This window comes from Hemiscyllium ocellatum, chromosome 4 (assembly GCF_020745735.1).
Source record: "Hemiscyllium ocellatum isolate sHemOce1 chromosome 4, sHemOce1.pat.X.cur, whole genome shotgun sequence".
Lineage (NCBI taxonomy): Eukaryota > Metazoa > Chordata > Chondrichthyes > Orectolobiformes > Hemiscylliidae > Hemiscyllium > Hemiscyllium ocellatum.
In genome coordinates, this window is record NC_083404.1 from 39,988,175 (window position 1) to 40,010,296 (window position 22,122).

The 22,122-nt window shown below is 40.6% G+C and overlaps 1 protein-coding gene across 2 annotated transcripts in view; it reads right to left on the reverse strand.

The window, feature by feature from the left end:
• The window catches only part of rspo2 (R-spondin 2), a 121,361-nt gene that overhangs the window by 44,253 nt on the left and 54,986 nt on the right, over positions 1 to 22,122 (reverse strand). For both annotated transcript variants that reach the window (XM_060824228.1, XM_060824227.1), the window contains exons 3-5: positions 21,709 to 21,897; positions 8,131 to 8,274; positions 6,896 to 7,084 (exon numbers count right to left, since the gene is read on the reverse strand). In XM_060824228.1, the coding sequence (XP_060680211.1) occupies positions 6,896 to 7,084; positions 8,131 to 8,274; positions 21,709 to 21,897 (522 nt within the window). The remainder of the gene's footprint in view (positions 1 to 6,895; positions 7,085 to 8,130; positions 8,275 to 21,708; positions 21,898 to 22,122) is intronic.

A 22,122-nucleotide genomic window follows, 5' to 3' on the forward strand; every position in this document is an offset into this window, starting at 1 on the left:
CAGATGAATACAAAAAGACAAACAATAGAGTAGGAGAGCGCAAGTAGTTATTGACAGGAATAGTCTCAAAATGCACGTGAAATCTAGGTGCTTCAGGTGGGTACTATTAAAAATCATTTTAGGGGGTTGGGGAAGTGATGCTGGGTACTTTAAACTGTTTATAGGATTGGAGCAACTCTTTACAAATGCAAAATACTTCTTCCATTCAATATCAGAGGTTGCTTCTTGCTCAGTATTCCAGCAATTGCAGCAAAGAGGCTGCTTCGAGGTTTGTGAAGTTGAGAGAAGTGATCAGTTCCTGAATGAGAAATCAGAAATGAACCCAAGGCATTTCTGCAGTTGGAGCACAATGAAACGATAAAGTACTTGGAGGAAACAGTACGTATTTGGATTTATGCAACTTCTTTAAGTAAGGAAAACATCCCAGGACACTTTCTAACCAAAATGTTGGAGCGAGTCTCTGACACTGCCTTCAGGTGGATGTTAAAAATTTAGTGGAGGAGGAGGGTTCTCCCAGTGTCTTGCCAATATTTATCCCTCAAACTAAAAACACAGACAACATGAATTCCTGTTGAGTTGCCACGTTGTAAATTGGCTGCAAGGTTTCCTACATTATAACCAAGTAAAGCACTTTGGGGGTTCCAGAAGTTGTATGCATGTGTGTCACTTATCTTTCCACGTACTAGTTTGTCAAACCACCTTCATAAAGGTAAGAGAGCTAGGAGCAAAGAGAGCTTTCAGTAGCTTTGTCCTGATAGAACATGGCCCACTTCCAGGAACACATACAGTCCATATTCCCAATGCTCATGCACAATAACCTGATGTTCAGAACCTACTTCTCAAAACTCCTACAAGTCAACATTAATTTATTCACACATTTCAAAGCTGGCCCTAGGTTGGTGTAACGTACGAGTGAACTTCCATTTAAAATTTCCAATACGTGAACTTCCCAACTATGGTTAGGAGTCCTTGCTCTTGGAAGTCAGTAATAGACAGTGGAGAACAGTACTTCCAAATGCCACTCATGCAGGTTGATCAACCACCTTGCTCAACACGCCAGTCTTTGGAGAAGAAAGCAGCTTAGGAGTTGCCCACTACCAGAAACAGCTGAATTTCCTGTTGTATGCCGAGCACTATTGCATGTCCATCGCAAGGTGACAGAAACTCGAGGCATCTGACTTCAGTATGTACACCTCATGCTAGCATCTCCCATAACTTGGCAAACATAAAGGAAATGCTTACATTATAGCATTTCAATTCAAACAAACAACACATGTGCAAAGTGCATACAAGTTTTTTTTTATCATATCACTTCCATTGTGTTACCCAAGTTAACAAATACACACATTTACGCTCATGCATCAGCTGTTTGCTATTCCAGCATTATTTGTATATGCATTGCAACAGTCCTGAAAATTATTTTGGTATGGTAATGGTAGGCAGGCATGTTGTCAATGGCTGTTCATCTGTTCAATACTGGCACTGCAGTAATCCATTGTTTGATTTTGATGTGGTTTCTTGTTCTATGCCCCTATACCACTGCACATGCTTAGCCATGATTTGGAGTACAGATTCATGGCACATTGACAAATTGGACATTTTTATGCCAAATAGTTGATGAAACTGATAAATTGATATATGCCATCACATTTTCAGGATGCAAGTGAACATCTATTGTTGTCAGTACATAGCTCATGTATTTGTGTGAGCACCTTTAATCTTTTTTTTGAGCTTAATGCTCTCCTAGACCATTTTGCTAAGCAGTAACGTTATTGGATTGAATGATGCCATTGTTAATAATATTGTCCCCTACATCCATGAAGCAGCAGATCTGCCACTATCGCTTCTACTCCACAAAGATCACTATCTCATGTTGCCTGTGTTGATACTCTTTTGGAGCAGTGGTAATGCCAAATCACTCGAGCAACGATTATCTCCTGAAAGGTATGTAGAAAGTGGTTAGAAAGCGATTTATCATCTGTATTAATTATTTGCATCTTGGATGAGCTAGAATTTTGAATTTGCAAATTATAGCAAAAAAGTTTGTCAACAGTTTGCATGGAGTTGAAATCTCTGCTCAGAGCTTTTTCAGATTCTTGAAGTCAATGGTGTTTCCCTGCTACTTTTTGTTAACAGGCCTGGTACACAGAGGATGCAGAAGGTGAGATGTGGATAGCAACATGCTCCTGATCAGATTTGTGACCAGCTATGAAAGTAAAAGGTCATCTGCTTACCAACAACTAATTGGTTCTGGAGGAGGGAAGGTGTGAACAACATGGCCAGAAGCCTTTAGGGCGGTGGAAGGGGAAGTGGCATGTCCCTCAACAGTAAAGATACCTGAAGACTGAAGAAACCTGCTCATCGGTTGTTGCGAGTTGTGTAACTAAGAAAAGTCAGAGACTTTACAATGTTTGAAACAGTCACTCAGTGCCTCTTGCAACAAAGTAAAACTACCTGGAGAAGAGAAATTAAAGAACAGGTCGTTGCAAGCAAAAGGATCATTTTCATGAATGCAGACAACAGGATTAGAGATTGTTCCCCCCAGTTTATCCCTGCACTGAAACACTATTTTGTCTGCATGTAGGTAGTGTTTATAGAAGCAAGTAAGAGTTTTAACTATAACTGTACATCAACAATTTATAATTGTTGACCTGTACATGGAATCTATTCATTTCTAATAATAATCCTGGTTAAACATAGAAAACTGGTCAGCACTTTCTATTAACCAAGGTGTACAAACATAGGTGAATTGGAGACTTCATATACTTTGATAATATCTAACTTTTTATGACAACTGTGGAAATAGTGGAACTTAATTTCCTGTGCACTGCCCCAGAGAGACGGGGCAATTCCCTTCTCTTCCTGTTTTTCGGTTATCTTTTCAGCTAGCCTTGTGAATAACTTTGCTCAGCAGACATGGAATTGATTTACTTTGAGAGGTTCTCCAGGAAGACATCGGAACCCTTTTAACACAGTGCTGTATTCCTTTTGGATCTGTTTCGTGGTCAATCTGTGACATATTACAAAACTCCTCTGCTGCAGGGAGGGTTACCTTGCAATCTTTAGACTTGCTCCAGCCGAGTGACATTCAGTTGCCATCTATGATCGGCAACTCCAGACCTTCACTCGCACTGGGCTTGCAGAGTATACGGTCCTCTCAGCAGGAGTATGCAATCACTATATAGCCTTAAAAATAAAGCCCTTGAATAAAGTTAAGATGAATGCGACACTTCACTCAGGTCTGTGACGTTTGTGACATTGCATGATGTAACGTGTCTATCGGACACTTTACATTGCAACAATGTAAACTGTGGAAGGAGATCAGCTAATTGCCAACCATGCCCCTTATACAGTTAATGGCACCAACCTATTCAAAGATATATACCAATTCATCAGAAACTTCAGCCCATTTCTCTTATATGTACCCGCTTGTTGTGTTTTCTTATAATCAAAATAATTCACTGTCTTGCGGTGAGAACATTACTTTTTGTACGCTTAACATGCTTTCTTCTGTTTTCCATGATGTGCTCCAGAGTATTTGCAACTTCCACTTTGTCTGCGATTGTTCTACCATTTATGCCGAGAGGATCGCAGCATAATGTAAGACAATTCTGTTCTGCCATGAACATGCTAGAGATATTGTTTGACAAATTTTAGCATTTCTGTGCATGTCAAATACTCTCCAGAGCAAACGTGTCCTCAGTAGATGTGCTCTCACTGCTGAATGCCTTATGCCTAATACATTCCTGACATTAACTCGATCATGCTTTAAATGTACTAATTCACAGGTTGGTATGAGCTCAGTTAGGGACATTACATTTGGTCAATGGACTCTTTCACTTTGATCCCTAAAATTGAAAATCTAACTTCACATTGAGGGTTCAAAGCCAGTTTAATTTTTGCTTTCCAGAGAGATCAAGAGAGGAATATACTTAAAGATTCTTCCCAATGTTAAAGGTTTGACAACTTGTAACTGTTCTGGTTGCAGAGGAAGTAGTGATGTAGAGGTAACGTCACTAAAACAGCAATCCAGAGTTCCTCTTATATTTGAGGGAAAAAAAATTGGAGGACAACGGTGGGTCACTTGCAGTCAGTAACAGAGGAATTTATAAATGAAGCAAAGAAATGGCTGACCTACAAAATGCATACTTTGGTTCCGTCTTCACCAAGGGAGGACACCAATGACATACCAGAACTATTGAGGAACACAGGATTTAGAGAGAGGGAGAAATTAAAGAAACGAGTTATTGGTACAGAAATGATATTGGAGAAACTGGTGGGACTGAAGGTCCATAAAGTCTCCAGGGTCTGATAATCCACATTCCAGAGAACTTAAGGAAGCAGCATCAAAAACAATTCATGCAGTGGTGGCCATCATTATTCAGATTCTATAGGAGCTGTTCAAGCCTACAGATGGGAAGGTAGCTAGTATAATCTCTTGTTTAAAAAGGGAGGCAGAGAAAAAGGGGGTGGAGGTGGGGGGAGAAGAGAGAAAGAGGGAAACATGGTTGTATCAGATAGAGTCAACATGGATTTAATGAAAGGAAAATCATGTTCGACAAATCTATTGTAATTCTTCAAGGATGTAACTCAGTTGCCGTTGGGAAGCCAGTAGATGAGGCTTATTTGGACTTTCAACCACGTACCAGATAAGAGTTTAACATACTAATTAAAATGCATAGGATTGGGGGTAATGTACTGAGATTGATAGAAGATGGTTTAGCAGACAGGAAACATTAGGAATAAAACCGGTCTTTTTCCTAATGCAGGCAATGACTCAGGAGTACCACAACGACTAGCTTTCACAATATAATGTTCCCGATTTAGCTTAAGGAACTAAATATTATCTCAATTTGCAGATGACAAAGCTGGTTGGGAGGGCGAGAGGATGCAGAAATGCTTCAGCATGATTTAGATCCACTGCTGAGTGGGCAGATGCAGTTTTCCGTTAAGTTAATTGACAGGATCGGGGTACCACTGGCCAGGCCAGTATTTATTGCCCACCCTTAGAGGACAGTTAAGTGTTAATCACATTGGAGTGGTCACAATATATGCCAGACCAGATAAGGACAGCAGCTTCCTTTCCCAAAAGGCATTAGTATAAATGTAGATTAATCATTTTGGTGGGAAAAACAAAAAAGGTGGATTATTATCTGAAAGGCAATAAATTGAGAGAGAAAGGGGAATGTGCAAAGCGGCCTGGGTCGCCTTGCACACCAGTCACCAAAGGTAAGCATGGAGAAGGCAAATGCTATGTTGGCTGTCATAGTGAGGACTCGAGCACAGGAATGTGGTGTCTTACCCAGGGTATTGGCAAGACCATTCCTGGAAAAGTCTGTGCAGTTTTAGTCTCCTTATATAGAGCAAATGCAATGAAGGTTTACCAAATTGATTCCGGTGGTGACAGGACTGCCATATTAGGAGAGTTTGAAGCAGTTAGAATTGTATTGCTGGAGTTCAGGAGAATAAGGTGAGATGGGTGCAGGGAAGGAAGGGAAATCTCATGGAAACCTATAAATTTGTAACAGGATTAGACAGGGCAGATAGATATTTCTAAGGATGGAGGAAATTCAGAATCAGAAATAGGGGTCACTTGCTTAAGAGTATGAAGTAAACCATTTTGGACAGAGCAGGAAAAATTTCTTCACTCAGAAAGTGGTGAGCCTGTGAAATCACCACAACAGAGAGTAATTGACGTTATATGATTTCAAGGAGGATTTGGATATAGCACTTGGGACTAAAGGGATCAAAAAAAGATTATGGGGGAAAACAGGCTGATTTGGGTGATCAGCCATGATCATAATTAATGATGAGCAGGGTTGAAAGGGTCAAATGGCCTACTCCCGCTCCTAATTTATACCTTCCTACATTTCTATGTTTGAATAGTCTATTGCTATTTAATATTTCAGCCATTGTACATTGAATAAATTCCAGTTTTGCTTATTGCCCACTATTTGAACAGGTTTTGATAGGGGAAAAGTTGCAGTCAGTCATTTTCTCTTAACTAATGATTTAACTATGGCTTGCTTCTTTGATTTTTAAATATAGAAAAAAAAAGTAGCTCTGCACATACCGGTGTCTGTCTATAGCTGAAACTTTCTTACAGCTCAGCAACCCTCACTTCACTATTACTTTTGACACCATGCATACAATGCAGATTTAACAGAAAGCCTTCATTGAAGTGAATTTAAGATGTCACCCCATTAGTGAACTTACCTCATGGCAGAAGCCATATGGTTACAGCATTCTAGGAAGAATATTTTGCATGATTTGATTTCAATCCAAACAGCTCATAGTAAATAGTTTCCAATAAATCAAGTCTGTCCAGATTGGAGCTAATGACATGAACAAGAGCAAAATTGTTTGATGTTTTAGCTGAAAGCTGCCCAGAATTCAAGTCACCAAATCACTCTCAACCAACTATTATCAATTGCTTCACCTAACTCGCACACTCCATATTCTAAACGTACAAAAAAAAGGAAAATACAGGAGAGAAACCATGGAGAAAAGTTTTTTTTTAAAAAGAGAAAAAGAAAAATCACCATGGCGTTCTCTCAGAGCGATTGGCAATGATTTAAACTAGGGGTTGCCACACCTCAAGTGAAGAGACATTGAGGGAGATTCCTTCCTGGTCACCTCAGCCAGTGCAAGAACCAAATTCACACCGTTAGCATCAATCTGCATTGCAAACCAGTTGTCCAACCGACCATATAAAAGGGACGAGCACATTTTATACTATGGCACTAGGTTACTGCAAAAATCACATAACGCAGAATTTCTTTTATATTTTAAAGTCATTTATTAATTGCAAATCATTTTTACCATTTACTGCCAGACTTGCAAAAAAAAAATGCAAAGATGATAGTGCACTTTAGGTTTTCAGGGAATACCTTACCTCCTGGACAATGCCTTTTTGCCATTTTACATCTCCTGGATTCTGCAATAGTTGGACAAGGGATAGTGTCCTTCGCTGGCTTTTTCACAATTTGACGTGTCCTGGTTTCTAGCCCCCATTTGTAGCCACATGTTTTGTTGTTTTTTATACATGTTCCCCAGTTGCTCCATGGTCCTACGTCACAACCATCTGAACATTTAAACACAAACAAGATGTGATTGATGCAGTCAAAAAAAAAAATACAACTGTATATAAAACAATTGAACAACCACTTTCTCTATTAGATAAGGTAATGACAGTTTCTGCACTGCTGGTCTGACAGGAGAAGACTGAAGCATACAACCCTTCTCTCATTTTAGCCTTGAAGAATCACAAAGTATAAATTTTCCAATAAAATTTTAAAAGAATGAACTTCAGAGAAGATACATATTTGTAGCAAGTTCAAAGTAACTTTGACATTTTTTATCTAATATAATGGAATTCAAAAAGTGCAGAAGGGATCTTTCAGTTGCAGGGCAGATTGGTCAGCCCAGTCTAGAATCTAGTGTTCAGTCCTTCCACATTATAAAGCTCTAAAAGCATTTGGCCTTGGAGTGTGTGCAACATAGGTTCACCAGAACATTGCTGTCACATAAATTTGCAGTTTTCATAAACTTAGCTTGCACTCAAGTTTAGAAAATCAAGATTTGATTCAAGCGACGTGTCTGAAGTGATTATTGGATCTGTGAAGTTAGTAAAAAGTTTTTGGGGTAAGTAAACAAGGGATATAATTTGAACAAACCATTTCAGGAGTGAAGTCAGGAAGCACTTCAGACAATGAGCTGCGAAACTCTGGAATTATCTTCCCTAAGAAATTGTCAATGTTAAGAGTCAACTGGAGCTGTCAAAACTGAGAACTATATATTTTGTTTCTCTTTAGCAGCTCAACACATTTGCAAAATGGATTTGTTCCAGATGTCCATTCTGCTGGTTGAAAAAAAAATTTCCAACAAATTTTTGTGTACAAATTTCTGTCATTGCTGGCAGTTTCAGGCAAAAACACCACATGTCGCACCATTGTATGCACTAATTTCCAGATAGAGAAGCCAGCAACACACAGTCACAGACACACAAATTGCAAGAAAACAACTCAATTTATTAAACTGGGCACGAGGTATCAATAAGTCTTAAACAGAACCAATTGCTCAAATAGTTCACCACTCCTTCTGTAAGGGGTGTTGCATGAAATTACTTACCAACGCATTCCATGTGATCTTGCAGTAGTACAAACCCTTCAGGGCAATCTTCAAAACAGCGGCCTTTGTGCGAGTAAAAACCAGCTTTGCACTTTGTACAAAAGTCTTTGCTGAAACATGTATCACAGTTATCTATTTTACATCCTATAAATAATAAAAAGAGAAAAGTGTCTTTAGAAACACGCTAGTACAGTACAGAAGTTCAAATTTCAGAGGAATGTTGTTAGTTTTCACAATTACGTAGATTTCTTTGCCAAAATCACCTCAGAAGTTTCACCAGGTACCAGTTTGCAGCTGCTTCCCAATCAGCTGTCATCTCCTACATGTTGCAAATCAAAAATGATTCATCCTGCAAAAGGAGTTGAGAGCTTGCTGCTACATTATATTAAACATATTCTCGGGAAGATTGCAATTTTTACTACCATGACCAACACAATAGCAGCAGCTTGGTATTATTGTTTTTGTGAAGTCATTTCCCTACTCAGGTATTTGTATTTTTAAAAAAAAACCTTCAAATATGGTAATTAAGTCCAAGCTGTATCACGGGAGCATCGTCAATTGACATGGGGAGATAATAGGACAGGTACCTGATGAAATGTTTGGCCATAAAAAAGGTGGAGATATTTCTTCTAAAATCATAAAAACACTGGTTCCCAGTTGGGCAATCAGGTTCCCAGATGGGCAATGCCTTTATGATTCAGAATGGGACATGTAGCACAGAGATCACAACAAAACCTCCTTTGGCAGACGGAGTGATTTACTGCCGAAAGCTTCTGGAGCCGGTTCTGGACTGCTGCTGCTTATTTTAATTGGAGCCAATTTCAACCTCACTGCTCCCAAGCTTTTCATTTTGCCGTTACCTCCAGCCCAAGACACAGACATTGGTCAGTCCCAATCTGTTCGCTTTAAAACAGCCGCTGCCCATCTAAAACAGCACATCCAGGAAGGCTAGTCACTAAAATCAACCTATCTATAATTTCTCTAACAATTTCAGAAATTCCAGTTCTATCATCTTATGCAGCACAACCTCAAGCACTCCTGAAAAATTCAACAATGACCCACAGCGTCTCCTCCACCTGGCTGGATTAGTCATCTAGAAAACCTCATTCTACTAAAATGCTCCAGACTAAAAGAAATCACTACGGGAACTTGCATGGGCCCCTGATGCAAACTTTTTTTGTCATGCATGATGATTACTGGAGTACAACTTGAACACAGTTATCTCCAGGAGATGGTCTGCTGCTTCTTACTCTTATGCAGAAGGGAACTCACCACTTCTGATTTACACTGATCCCTCATCTCCAGTTCTGCTCTTCTTACTAACTGGATTTCCATAATTATGCAGTGAAGATCCACCTGCTTCTGAAAGAGCTAGTTTCTGCCCCTACACTATTGGGCAGAACATCAAGCGTTGAAGTTACGAGGTCACGTTGCAGCTGTATAGAACATTGGTTGGGCCATTTTTGGAAGATTGCATTCAATTCTAGTCTGCTTACTACAGGAAATAGGTTGGGAAACTTGAAAGGGTTCAGAAAAGATTTACAAGGATGCTGCCAGGGTTAGAAGGTTTGAGCTACAGGTAGAGGCTGAATAGGCGGAGGCTATTTTCCCTAGAGCGTCAAAGGCATTATTGCAGTTTATAAAATCACAGAGCATGGATAGGGTAAATAGGCAAGGTCTTTTCCCGGAGGTGGTGGAGCCCATAACTATTGGGCATAGGTTTAGGATGAGAGGGGAAAAGATATAAAAGAGACCCAAGAGGTAACTTTTTCACACAGTGGTCACACATGGAATCAGCTGCCAGAGAAAGAGGTGGATGCTGGTACAATTACAACATTGAATAGACATCTGGAAGGGTATATGAACAGGAAGGGTTTAAGAGGGATACGAGCCAAGCGCTGACAAATGGGACTAGATAGATTTAGGATATTTGGTCAGCATGGATGAGTTGGACCAAAGGTCTGTTTCCATACTATACATCTCTGACTCTAATTGCTATTGTCTCTCCTCACATTCCCAATCTCCTATGGTCAGTAGGATCATTAACTATATCTATCCATTTCCTAAGCCTTTATTGACACTTTTCCTCCCCCCACCCCCCACCTCAATAATTATATTAGCATTCTGGCTTCAGCCGTCAGTGTTCAAGAGTTCACACTGCCCAAATTTCAGTTTGTAAGTCCACTGAGAAAGTTCTCTTTTGGCAATATATTTTTTTAACCAAGTGTGGTTTGGTCATCTACCCCAGCATCTCCTTCCTGCATTCTACATCAATTCCTTAATTGACTAATCCTCTTCATAAAGCTCCTAGGGAGGACATTTACAGCACATTTTAAATGTTTGTAGGTGTTGTTGACAACAGTGATAGAGTGCAAAATTCAGAAAGTACAGAAACTAAGGAAATCGGCAAAAGGTGATGAGTGTGCTTGGAATGGAAATAGCGCAATGTATTTCAGACAGGAAAAACATTGTTTGCAAGTCATGAGAACACATGAAGCAAGTCAGAGAACAAGTGAAAAGACACTGAGGAGCAAAGAAGTGATGAGCAGTATTGCTTTTGGGCTGAAATTTGTCTGACAAATCATGTTGTAGCTGCACAGGACAATGGTGAGGCCACTTTGGGAATACAGTGATTAATTCTGGTTGCCCTGTGTGAAGAACGTTGTTAAACTTGAGAGCGCAGAAAAGATAAAGACTATTTTAAAGGACTGGAGGCATTCAGCTCAAGAGAAGCTGAATTGGCTGAGGTTTTATCCCCTGGAATATTGAAGGCTGACCTTAGAGGTTTATAAAATCATGAGGGGCACGGACAGAGTGAAGAGATAAGGTCTTTTCCCAGGATGGGAGAGTTCAAAATAAGATGGCATAGGTTTAAGTTGAGAATGGAAGAAGACCCAAAGGTAATGTTTTCATGCAGAGGATGATGCATGTATAGAATGAGCTGCTAGAAGTAGTGGCGGAGGCTGGTATGATTCTAACACTTAAAAAGGCACCTGGCTGGGACATGACAGATGTGGGCCAAATGCTGGCAAATGGGACTTGGTCAGATTGGGATGTCTGGTCAGCATGGATAAATTGAACGGAAGGATCTGTTTCCATGCCGTATAACTCTAAAGTCACATGGTAGCTTATTTACTTAATAAAAACAAAAAAATTGTGGGAAAACTCAGCAAGTCTGACAGCATTTGTGGACAGAGAAACAAAGTTAAAATGTATCCAATGTGAAGAATCACATCAGATGCAAAACACTAACGTGGTTTCTGTCTCCACTGATGCTGTCAGTTCTGCTGAATTTCTCCAGAACTTTGTTTTCATTTCAGATTGCCACCATCCAGACCTTTTTGTTTTTTTTTAAAAAAGCTCAATCATTAAATCAGGTCACATCCAGGAATGTTCTGTTAAATGCAATGAACTGAGAGCCACAAAAAAAAAAGCTGGTAGGATTCTGGGTAATCCAAGATGGAGGATGGGAAAGTGTCTGGCTGTAACAGCCTGCTCCTTTTTTGGACATATTTTAGGTGTTGGAGGGGATTTCCTCGAATTCCAGGAACAGCAATTACTGTTTTATATGCTGTTGCAATTGTTTTGGAACTGGAGGAAAAGTCAAAACAACAGCACCTTTAAAAGGGAGAAGGACTGACAATAGGCAGCACATGGTCTGTCTGGGAAAGTGGGAGCGCCTCTCTGCAAACTGACACAGCAGATGCAGTTACTGCCTTTGCTGTTTGAATTCATGTATTGCTGGATATTAGAGTGTATCTAGGAAAATTTAAACAGTGAAAATCACAACTGATCTTGGAGGAACCTGTTTGGGAGAGGTCACAGCACAGAAACAAAGTGAATGGTTTTAAGTAGAACCTTGCTATAAATCTACAATAGTGAGTGGATTCTTTCTTGATTATATGTTATATTGAGATAGGTCTCTTAAGCCATAAGTATTAAGTTAACCTGGAGCAGTATTTTGTAGAGGAATATGATGGCACTATTTTCTGGGTCTGTAGATTGGAGGAAGCAGAAAAAAAATGGCCTTTAGTAGAGTGATCTGTTCTTGTCAGATGTGGGAGTTAAGAGAGATTATATCTGCAATAAATGCTGTTGGTTGCAAATCTTATCAGATAGAATGGATTGGTTGGAGCGACAGTTAGAGGCAATGAGGAATTTACAAAAACAAGGAGATATAATGGGTGGCAGTTGTGGGAAGGGAGAAAAGTCACTGATACAGTCACAGATGGATCAACTCCAGGAAAGGTAAGAGAGGGACGTAGGTAGTGCAGGAATCTATGGCTATCCCCATTTCAAACAAGTACGCCGTTTCTGAAAATGTAGGGGATGATGGATTCACAGGGGAATGTAGCACGAGCAGCCAAGTTTCTGGTTTCAAGACAGGCTCTAACGTAATAAGGGATACGTCAGGTTCCAAACAATTGATTATGTTTAGGGACTCTCTAATCTGAGGCAGGGACAGACGTTTCTATGGCCAGCAGCAAAAAAAATCAATGGTGTCAGGATCAAAGATGTCTCAGAGAGGGTGCAGAATGTTCTTAAAAGGGGGAAAAAAAAAAGAGAGACCAGCAGGAGGTCATTCTATACATTGGAGCCAATGACATAGGAAGGGAAAGGATGAGATTCTGAAGGTAAAATATAGAAAGTTAGGCAGGAATTTACAAAGGAGATCTGTAAGGGTAGTAATATCTGGATTACTCCTGGTTCTATGAGCTAATGATGGTAGGGATAGGGGTACAGAACAGATGAATGCATGGCTGAGGAGCAGGTATGTGGGAGAAGGATTCACATTTTTGGATCATTGGAATTTCTTCTGGGGTAGAAGTGACCTGTACAAGGACGGATTGCACCTGAATTGGAAGGGGACTAATATACTGGCAGGGAGATGTGCTGGAGCAGCTCAGGAGGATTTAAATTAGTTAGGTGGGGGGGGGGGGGGGGGGGGCGGCGGGGTGGAGAGAGGTGTTCCAGGGAGACAGTGACAAAAGAGATCAATCTGGGACTGGTACAGTTGAGAAAAGTAGTGAGTCAAACAAACACAGTCAGGGCAGGCAGGGACAAAGTAGAGAAGAAGGTAGGACTGACATTAAACTGCATTTATTTTAATGCAAGGGGCCTAACAGGGAAGGTAGATGAACTCAGGGCATGGTTAAGAAAGTGGGACTGGGATATCATAGCAATTACAGAAACATGGCTCAGGGATGGAAAGGACTGGCAGCTTAATGTTCCAGGAAGGATAGAAATGGGGGCAAGAGAGGGGGGGTAAAAAGGTAAGTGGCATTTTTGACCAGGGATAGCTTTACTGCTGTATGGAGGGTGGATATTCCTGGCAATACATCCAGCGAAGTCACTTGGATGGAACTGAGAAATAAGAAAGGGATGATCACCTAGTTGGGATTGTATTATAGACCCCCTAATAGTCAGAGGGAAATGGAGAAACAAATTTGTAAGGAGATCTCCACTATCTGTAAGAATAATAGGGTAGTTATGGTAGGGGATTTTAACTTTACAAACATTGACTGGGACTGCCATAGCGTTAAAGGTTCAGATGGAGAGGAATTTCATGTGTGTACAAAATAATTTTCTGATTCAGTATGTGGATATACCAACGAGAGAAAGTGCAAAACTTGATCTACTCTTGGGAAATGAGGCAGGGCAGGTGACTAAAGTGTCAGTTGGTTGGTGGAGGGGCGGGGGGGGTGGTTGGGAGAGGGGAGAGAGAGCCATAATTCTATTAGCTTTAGAATAGTGATGAAAAAGGATAGACCAGATCTAAAAGTTGAAGTTCTAGATTGGAGAAAGGCTAATTTTGACGGTATTCGGCAAGAAATGTCAAAGCTGATTGGGTGCAGATGTTCACAGGCAACATGTTACAGCTTTGGAAAGTGGGAAGCCTTCAGAAAATGAGATAGCAAGAGTCCAGAGACAGTATATTCCTGTTAGGGTGAAAAAGGAAAGGCTGGTAGGTGTAGGGGATGCTGAATGATGAAAGAAATTGAGGATTTGGTGTAGAAAAAGATGGAGGCACATGTCAGATATAGACAGGACAGAGTGAGTGAAGAGTATAAAGGAAGGATGAGTATACTTGAGAGAGAAATCAGGTGGGCAAAAAGGAGACATGAGGTAGCTTTGGCAAACAGAATTAAGGAGAATCCAAAGGGCTTTTACAAATACATTAAAGGACAAAAGAGTAACTAAGGACAAAAAAAAAAGGCCCTTCAAAAATCAGCAAGACAGCCTTTGTGTAGAGCCGCAGGAGATGAGGAACACACTAAACAAATGTTTTGCACTAGTGTTTACTGTGGAAAAGGACTTGGAAGATAGAATGTAGGGAAATAGAGGATGACGTCTTGAAAAATATCCACAGTGAAAAAAGGTGGTAGTGCTGGATGTCTTGAAATGCATAAAAAGGTAGATAAATACCCAAGACCTAATCAAGTGTACTCTAGAACTCAGAACCAGGGAAGTGATTACTGGGTCCTGAGATATTTATATTGTCGACAGTTACAGGTAAGGTGCCGGAAGACTGGAGGTTAGCTAACATGGTACCACCATTTAAGAAAGAAGATTAAAAGAACAAGCCAGAGAATTATAGACGAGTGAGCCAGATGTTGTCAGTGGTGGGCAAATTGTTGGAGGGAATCCTGAGGGACAGGATGTACATGTATTTGGAAATTCAAGGACTAATTAGGGATAGTCAACATGGCTTTGTGTGTGGGAAATCATGTCTCAAACTTAACTGTGTTACTTCTTCAAAAAACTAAGGGCAGAATGGTAGATGTGATCTATATGGACTTCAGTAAGGTGTTCAACAAGGTTCCGAATGGGAGACTGGTTAGCAAGGTTGGATCTCACGGAATACAGGGAGAACTAGCCATTTGGATACAGAACTGGCTCAAAAAGGTAGACAAGGTTGGTGGCAGGGTTGTTTTTCCAGACTGGAGACCCGTGACTGGTGGAGTACCACAAGGATCAGTGCTGGGTCCACTACTTTTCATCATTTATATAAATGATTTGGATGTGAACATAGGAGGTATAGTTAGTAAGTTTGCGGATGGCACCAAAATTAGTGGTGTAGTGGACAGTGAAGATGATTATCTCAGATCACAAATGGGATCCTGATCAGATGGGCCAATGGGCTAAGGAGTGGCAGATGAAGTTTAATTCAGATAAATAAGAGGTGCTGAGTTCTGAGAAAGCAAATCTTAGCAGGACCTATATATTTAGTGGTAAGGTTCTAGGGAGTGTTGCTGAACAGAGAGACCTTGGAGTGCAGGTTCATATCTACCTGCGACTCTACTTTCAAGGAGCTAAGATGGCTAAAGGTGTCTGGCATTTGGTATACTTTCCTTTATTGGTCAGAGTATTGAGTACAGGAGTTGGGAGGTCATGTTGCAGCTATACAGGATATTGGTTAAGTCACTGTTGGACTTGGGTAATTCTGGTCTCCTAGTGGAAGAGTGTTGTGAAATTTGAAAGGGTTCAGAAAAGATTTACAAGAATGTCGCCAGGGTCGGAGGATTTGAGCTATTAGGGAAGAGGTTGAATAGGCAAGGACGGTTTTCCCTGGAGTGGAGGCTGAGGGGGTGACCTTATTGAGGTTTATCATGAGGAGCATGGATATGATAAGTAGACAAACTCTTTTTCTTGGGATGGGGAAGTCCAGAACTAGAGGGCATAGGTTTATGGAAGAGGGGAAAGATATAAAAGAGACCTAAGGAGCAACTTTTTCATGCAGAGGGTGGTGCGTGTATGGAATGAGCTGCCAGAGGAAATGGTGGAGGCTGGTACAATTGCAACATTTAAGAGGCATTTGGATGGATATATAAATAGGATGAGTTTAGAGGGATATGGGCCGGGTGCTGGCAGGTGGGACTAGATTGGGTTGGGATATCTGGTTGGCATGGACAGATTGGACTGAAGGGTCTGTTTCCATGCTGTACATCTCTAATGATGCTGAAGAAAGAGGTGAGTGATAATGCTTAGAGAGAGTTGGGAACAATTTCTCTATGGAACTGAAACAATTAAGTTTTTAAAAAGGAGGCACGGAAAAAAGGCCTGGGATGTGGGTGTCACTGACACGATTGGCATTCATTGGCAACAAAGTGCCTCCTTTTTGAACGGCAGTCCTTATGGTGACACCACTTTTTCTGCCAGTTTGCTCAGGCTCAAGAGACAGAGTCGCATGTCGACCACATGATAGTCAGGATACATCCAAGCTTAACCCTTGAATGAGGACATCTCGAACCAGGTGAGTTGGTACACAAACCAGAATAATTTTAAAACCGACTGGAAAGGAAACAAGGTCTGAATTCACAAAACTCCCAGAGTGAAATTTGAATGTCTGTTTTGTGGATGATTGACCAGGACCATGTGGATGTTTAGAGAAGTAACAGAACCAGATGTCATCGTTGCAGGATTAGCAGTTAACTCTTCAATGGGCCAGGGCCTCAATTACTTCAAGCTACATACTTTCTGCAATAGATTTTATGATTGTAGGTTTTTGGTAAAGGTGCCCAACTTAATGTCCCATTGCTTAATGACATGAAGAAATCTGGAGTAGCCATCCAATGTGTTAACATGATGCTCCCTCCACATTTCCCTAAATTGGCAACTTGCCCATCAGCAGCCTGCCAATATTTCTACTAAGTCCAGTCTATGGTCGATTCCCAATTTCCTTCACTCTGTCATTACCACATGCTTGGCCTCTAAGACTTGGAATTCCTTCGCTGAACCTCTCTCCCCCTCCCATTCTTTCAGATGCTCCTCTAAACCTGTTTGACCAAGCAAACTGTGTTAATGTCTTTTGGAGATGGCTGTCCAAGTCTTGTATCCCAGCGTAAAAGATTTGGGTTTTAAGAATTTAAAAAAAAAAGGTACTATATAAATGCAAGTTATTGTTGACTTCCAAGAATTTATTTTCAACCCTTCAGGCAATTCAAAACTGCAACTAGCTGCTTCACAAAGCAAAGCAAAATGATTAACAGGAAAGAACTTCACGAGAAATATAGCTGTTTATGTTTCATCTAGGAGATAGTTTATTAAGTGTATATAAACTGTAGTTGGCACCACAATTAATATTAAATTGATTTTAAAATCACATCAATAAATTAAAGATTGTTTAAACAAATGCTCATGTTTCTCAAGGTGTCACCTGTGGGATGATAGTCAGGATATATCCAAAGTGAACTGTTGGCAAGTAAAAGGGACAGGGTAGAGAGAACAGTTCCACCCACACAAAAAAAAAGGCATTTTGATAAGTGTTTTAACTAGGACTTGATAAAAATACACATCTGAACAACAGACTTACAATGCAACAGCAAAAAATAAAAAAAGAGTCTTCCCCAAATGAAACAAATTGCTGGAACATTAATTTGCCACTCCTACAATTATTGACCATCCATCTCCCACATGAAACAACTTCAGCAGGAATTACATATACTAAGTCATGGCAATTGAAGTGTTAAATCCCATCATCTCCAAGATTGCTCCCAGATTTTCCCTGAAAATATTTCTCACCTCACATCCTCTTCCATAATTTGTCCATTCAATCACTGCCAGAAACCTCCCTGCATCTCAATGGTTTATGTTACATGGTAAAGCTCAATGCTATAGGAGCATGAAGGAGCAACTCTCCTGCAACTCAAACACTGATGCATTGTCTGAGCACCAAATCCTCAGGGGTGCGTCCAATCCAGTATAAATCAATTCTCAATTTAAAGCCTCTACTTCTCCCAGAGTTTATTTTGAAAACTGGTCTCTAAACTGAAATTACCCAGAGGGAAATAAGTTTATTTTGAATATTGTTGAAAATTAAAATGAAGTACGTACTTCTTTGCAAAGTCCCCACCAGCTGTCTGACATGACCTATGCAAGTGTTTTTTTTTTAAAATGTAAGTATTCACAGGATTTCAACATTGCCAGCAAGGTCAGCAATGATTTCTCATCCCTGGTTGTGCCACCTTGGATTACTGCAGCCCAAAGGCAGAGGAGCAAGAACAGTACCAATAGTCCCAAAGCTGGACTACGAAGAGTTGGGAGAGAAAAATGATGGTGGTAGAATTTGCCTGCATTTGTTGTCCTCCTACTTCAAGGTGGTGGAGATTGCTGGGTTAATGGATGCTGCTGAAAGCCTTGACATGTTACTGCACAGCTCAGTGTAGATGGTTCACTGTATTGATTGGGGAGGGAGCACAATGTTGGAGGTGGTGAATCAAGAATGTTGCTTTGTCCTGGTTCACACTGGACTTACTTAGTATTGTTGGACCTCATCCAGGTGAGTGGGAGCATTCGATCACACTGTATAACTTGCAGACAGTCAGGAGGGAGTCACTCACTCCAGCCTCTGACCTGGTAGCATGGATGAGCACAGAGATTTCGTGTATTAGATCCCTGCAAGTTGCCACCCAGATTGATAGGGTTGGCAAGGCATACAGTGTTAGCTTTTATTGGTAGAAGGTTTGAGTTTCAAAACCACAAGGTCATGCTGCAGCTGCACTTCGAGTATTGAGTGCACTTCTGATCACTGCATTATAGGATGGATGTAGAAGCTTTGGAAATGTATTGAAAGAGCAGGTTTACAAGGATGTGGCCAGGTATGGAGGGGAGATCTTACAAGGAAAGGCCAAAGGACTTGAGGCTGTTTTCATTAGAGAGAAGGTGGAGAGGTGACTTAATTGGAGGCATACAATGATAATCAGAGGGTTAGATAGATTGGACAGTGACAGCCTTTTTCCTCAGATGGTGATGGCTAATGTGAGGGGACATAGCTTTACATTGAGGGGTGACATACACAGGACAGATGTCAGAGGTAGTTTCTTCACTCAGTAGTAGAGGCGTGGAATGCACTACCTGCAACAACAGTGGACTCGCCAAATTTAAAAGGGCATTTAGATGGTCATTGGATAAACATTTGGACGAAAGTGGAATAGTATAGGATAGAATTCTGTGAGCATGATCTTAACTTGCACAACCACCTGATGGAGTAGCGCTCTGAAAGCTAGTGCTTCCAAATAAACCTGTTGGACTATAACCTAGTATTGCATGATTTTTAAACTTAGGCTTCAGATTGGTTCCACAGGTCAGCACAACAACAAAAAAAAAGGGCCAAACAGGCCTGTACTGTGCTGTAATGTCTTGTTCTACCTGCTCTTGTCGTCAGTTTTTACATGGCTAGTCCAGTTCAATTTCTAGTCTTTGATAACCTGCAGGATGTTGACAGTGGAGACTTCAACAATGCCAAAGTCAATGGGCAATGGTTGGATTCTCGATGGAACTGATCATTGCCCGACACTATGAAGGTTACTTGCCTCTCATCAACTCATGCCTGGATATTGTACGAATCTCGTCAAATGCAGGCATGATTACTTCATTAGATCGGAGTAATCATAAAACAGTATAATCACGAATAGTATGTACATCATACATTCATCAATGACCTCCCGTTTATCATCAGGTCAGATGGAAGAATCAACTGAAGATCTTTGAACCTTGGATGCTACCTATAGGAACTCCAGCAGAGATGACTGACTAACAACCACAGGCATCTTCCTTTGTGCTAGGTATGACTCCAAAAAGTAGAGAGCTTCATTGAACTTTACAAAGGCTCATCAATATCACATTCTGTCAAAAGCTGCCTTGATGTCAAAAGGCAGTCACACAACCTTCTGAACTGTGGAGATCAGCTTTCATCCGTGTTTGAACCAACCCTGCAATTGGAGGCCAGGAGCTGAGTGGCCCTGGTTGAACACAGTGCCAGTGAGGTTATTGCTGAGCAAATGCTGCCCGATAGCACGGTTAATAATCCTGTCATTTTACTGATGATTAAGAGTTGACTGGTGGGACAGTAATTGGGCAGGTTTTTCTTGCTATTTGGTGTACACGACATAATTGGGCAACTTTCCACATGGTCAGGTAAATGTTCCATTACTGCTTCAATATTGACATCTTAGCTAGGGGTGCAACTAGTTCTGGAGCACGCGTCTTCAGTAGTATTGCCAGAATGCTGTCAGGGACTATACAGTATCCAGTGCCTCCAACAGTTTCTTAATATCATGTGGAGTGAGTCAAGTTGCCTGAAGCAAGCTACAATACTGGCCAGGCAACACTCAACTCTTTTGGGTGAGGATTGCCACAAGTGTTGGGCACCCCCATCGTTCTAGACGTGATTGCTTCTTGTTAGTTATTTAACTGTACACCAAATTCACGACAATAGAGCAGGACTGCAGAGCTTTTATCTGATTCACTGGTTGTGGTATTGCTCAACTCTATATTAGAAAACAGCAGCACCAACATGCAAGTAGTCCTGTGTTATAGCTTCACCAGGTTGACACCTTATTTCTAGCCATGCTCTCCTGCACAATTTATTGAAATAGGATTGATGTTAATGGTAGAGTGAGGGATATGCTGAATCACAGTACAATTCTGCTGCTGTTTATGGCCAACGGAACTTCATGTAAGTTCAGTCTGAAGTTGCTAGATCAGTTGTAAATCTCTTTTAGCATGGTGACTGTGCCACACGGCACAAAGCAATTTTTAACAAGATGGAATTGTCTCTACGAGGTCTATGCAGTGGTCACTTTTACCAGATTGGTATGGGTCTGGAGTCATGTAGCCAGACCAGGCAACAATAGTAGATTTTCTTCCTCAGAACAGGCATGGTAAATACTCATCTATTTGGCGAATTTGGAATGATTTACAGTCACCATTAATGAGATGAGCTTAACGAGAGCATGGGGGGGGGGGGCGGGGGGGGGGGGGGGGGGGGGGGGGGGAGAGAATGGGAGGCAGAGGGGAGAAAGAACATGGATACAGCAACTTTTTTTTTTAAAAAGGCTATAGGGAAAATAAAAAAAAATGGTAAAAACTGCAAGACACACAACTGAGGGGCAAAGATAGATCTCATTAACTCCTTTCTACTGCTTAGCAAAATGTAAACCAAAGGGATCACATTAACAGCAAAAGCAGCAAATGCACAGTAGAATTTAAAGAGGATAGTAGTCTTTATAAAATGCCGAGTAAAGAAAATTTAAACATTACACAGTAATATCAATCAAAATTAGAAAAAGACAGCATAAATGCCCAAAGATATTACATTCCTTAATTATTTAGGAGAAAATATGAATCGATAACTTTCCAAACTCAGTGCTCCTTCAAATGACAGCATGAGCAATTCATCAAATAGGACTTCCAAAATATTTCAGATCAAGAAATATTACAGTTGTTCAAGGAAGAAAATAAATCTGAATTTTCAAACTCGTTTGATCAGTGAAATAAAAAAAAAGTGTTTTGCAACATGTTTCCAAACAGAGTAAAAATAAATTCCAATTAAATGTTTTTAACCTTCAACATTAGTCATTTTGCTCATTATTAAATTCTGCCTGAACTACTGGGTATTGTTCATTTGAGATTTCCAACATTGTCGGCATTGACTAAAAGTTGTATTTAAATTTGTCCCAAAAAAACAAGAAAAGTATCAGGGCAGGTTTGGAGAAAAAGTCTGAATATTGGCTGGGGTAAACAAGAAAATAAAAGCTACCCTTCATCCAGTGTCAAATATAGTCAAGCAAAACTTACTTGCACATCTGTTCATCTCAGGTGCACGCATGCCATAATATCCTGATGGACAAGAGTGCAGGCACTCTCCATACTGCCGCATGCCTTGTCGTCGAAGGAAGAAGAATAATTTCTGCTGGCAGCTAAGACACCCATTATCCTTGGAACAAAGCAAGCAGCCCTTACAGATTGGGTATGGTCCAGTGTTTGCTGTGGAAAACAAAAGGAATAGGATCATGAGGGTTACAGCACAAAAAACAAAGTAGTCTTTAGCCTGTCATGTCCCATCTTTTGGGAGACTCTCACCCAGGACTGCTCCTCTGTTTTCCCAAAACCCTACAAAAATTCTTTCAATTATCCAATTTCCTTTTGAAAGCCAAGATCAAGCCTGCAGTCACAACACTCTGTATTCCAGATCCTAAACCACTCATTGTG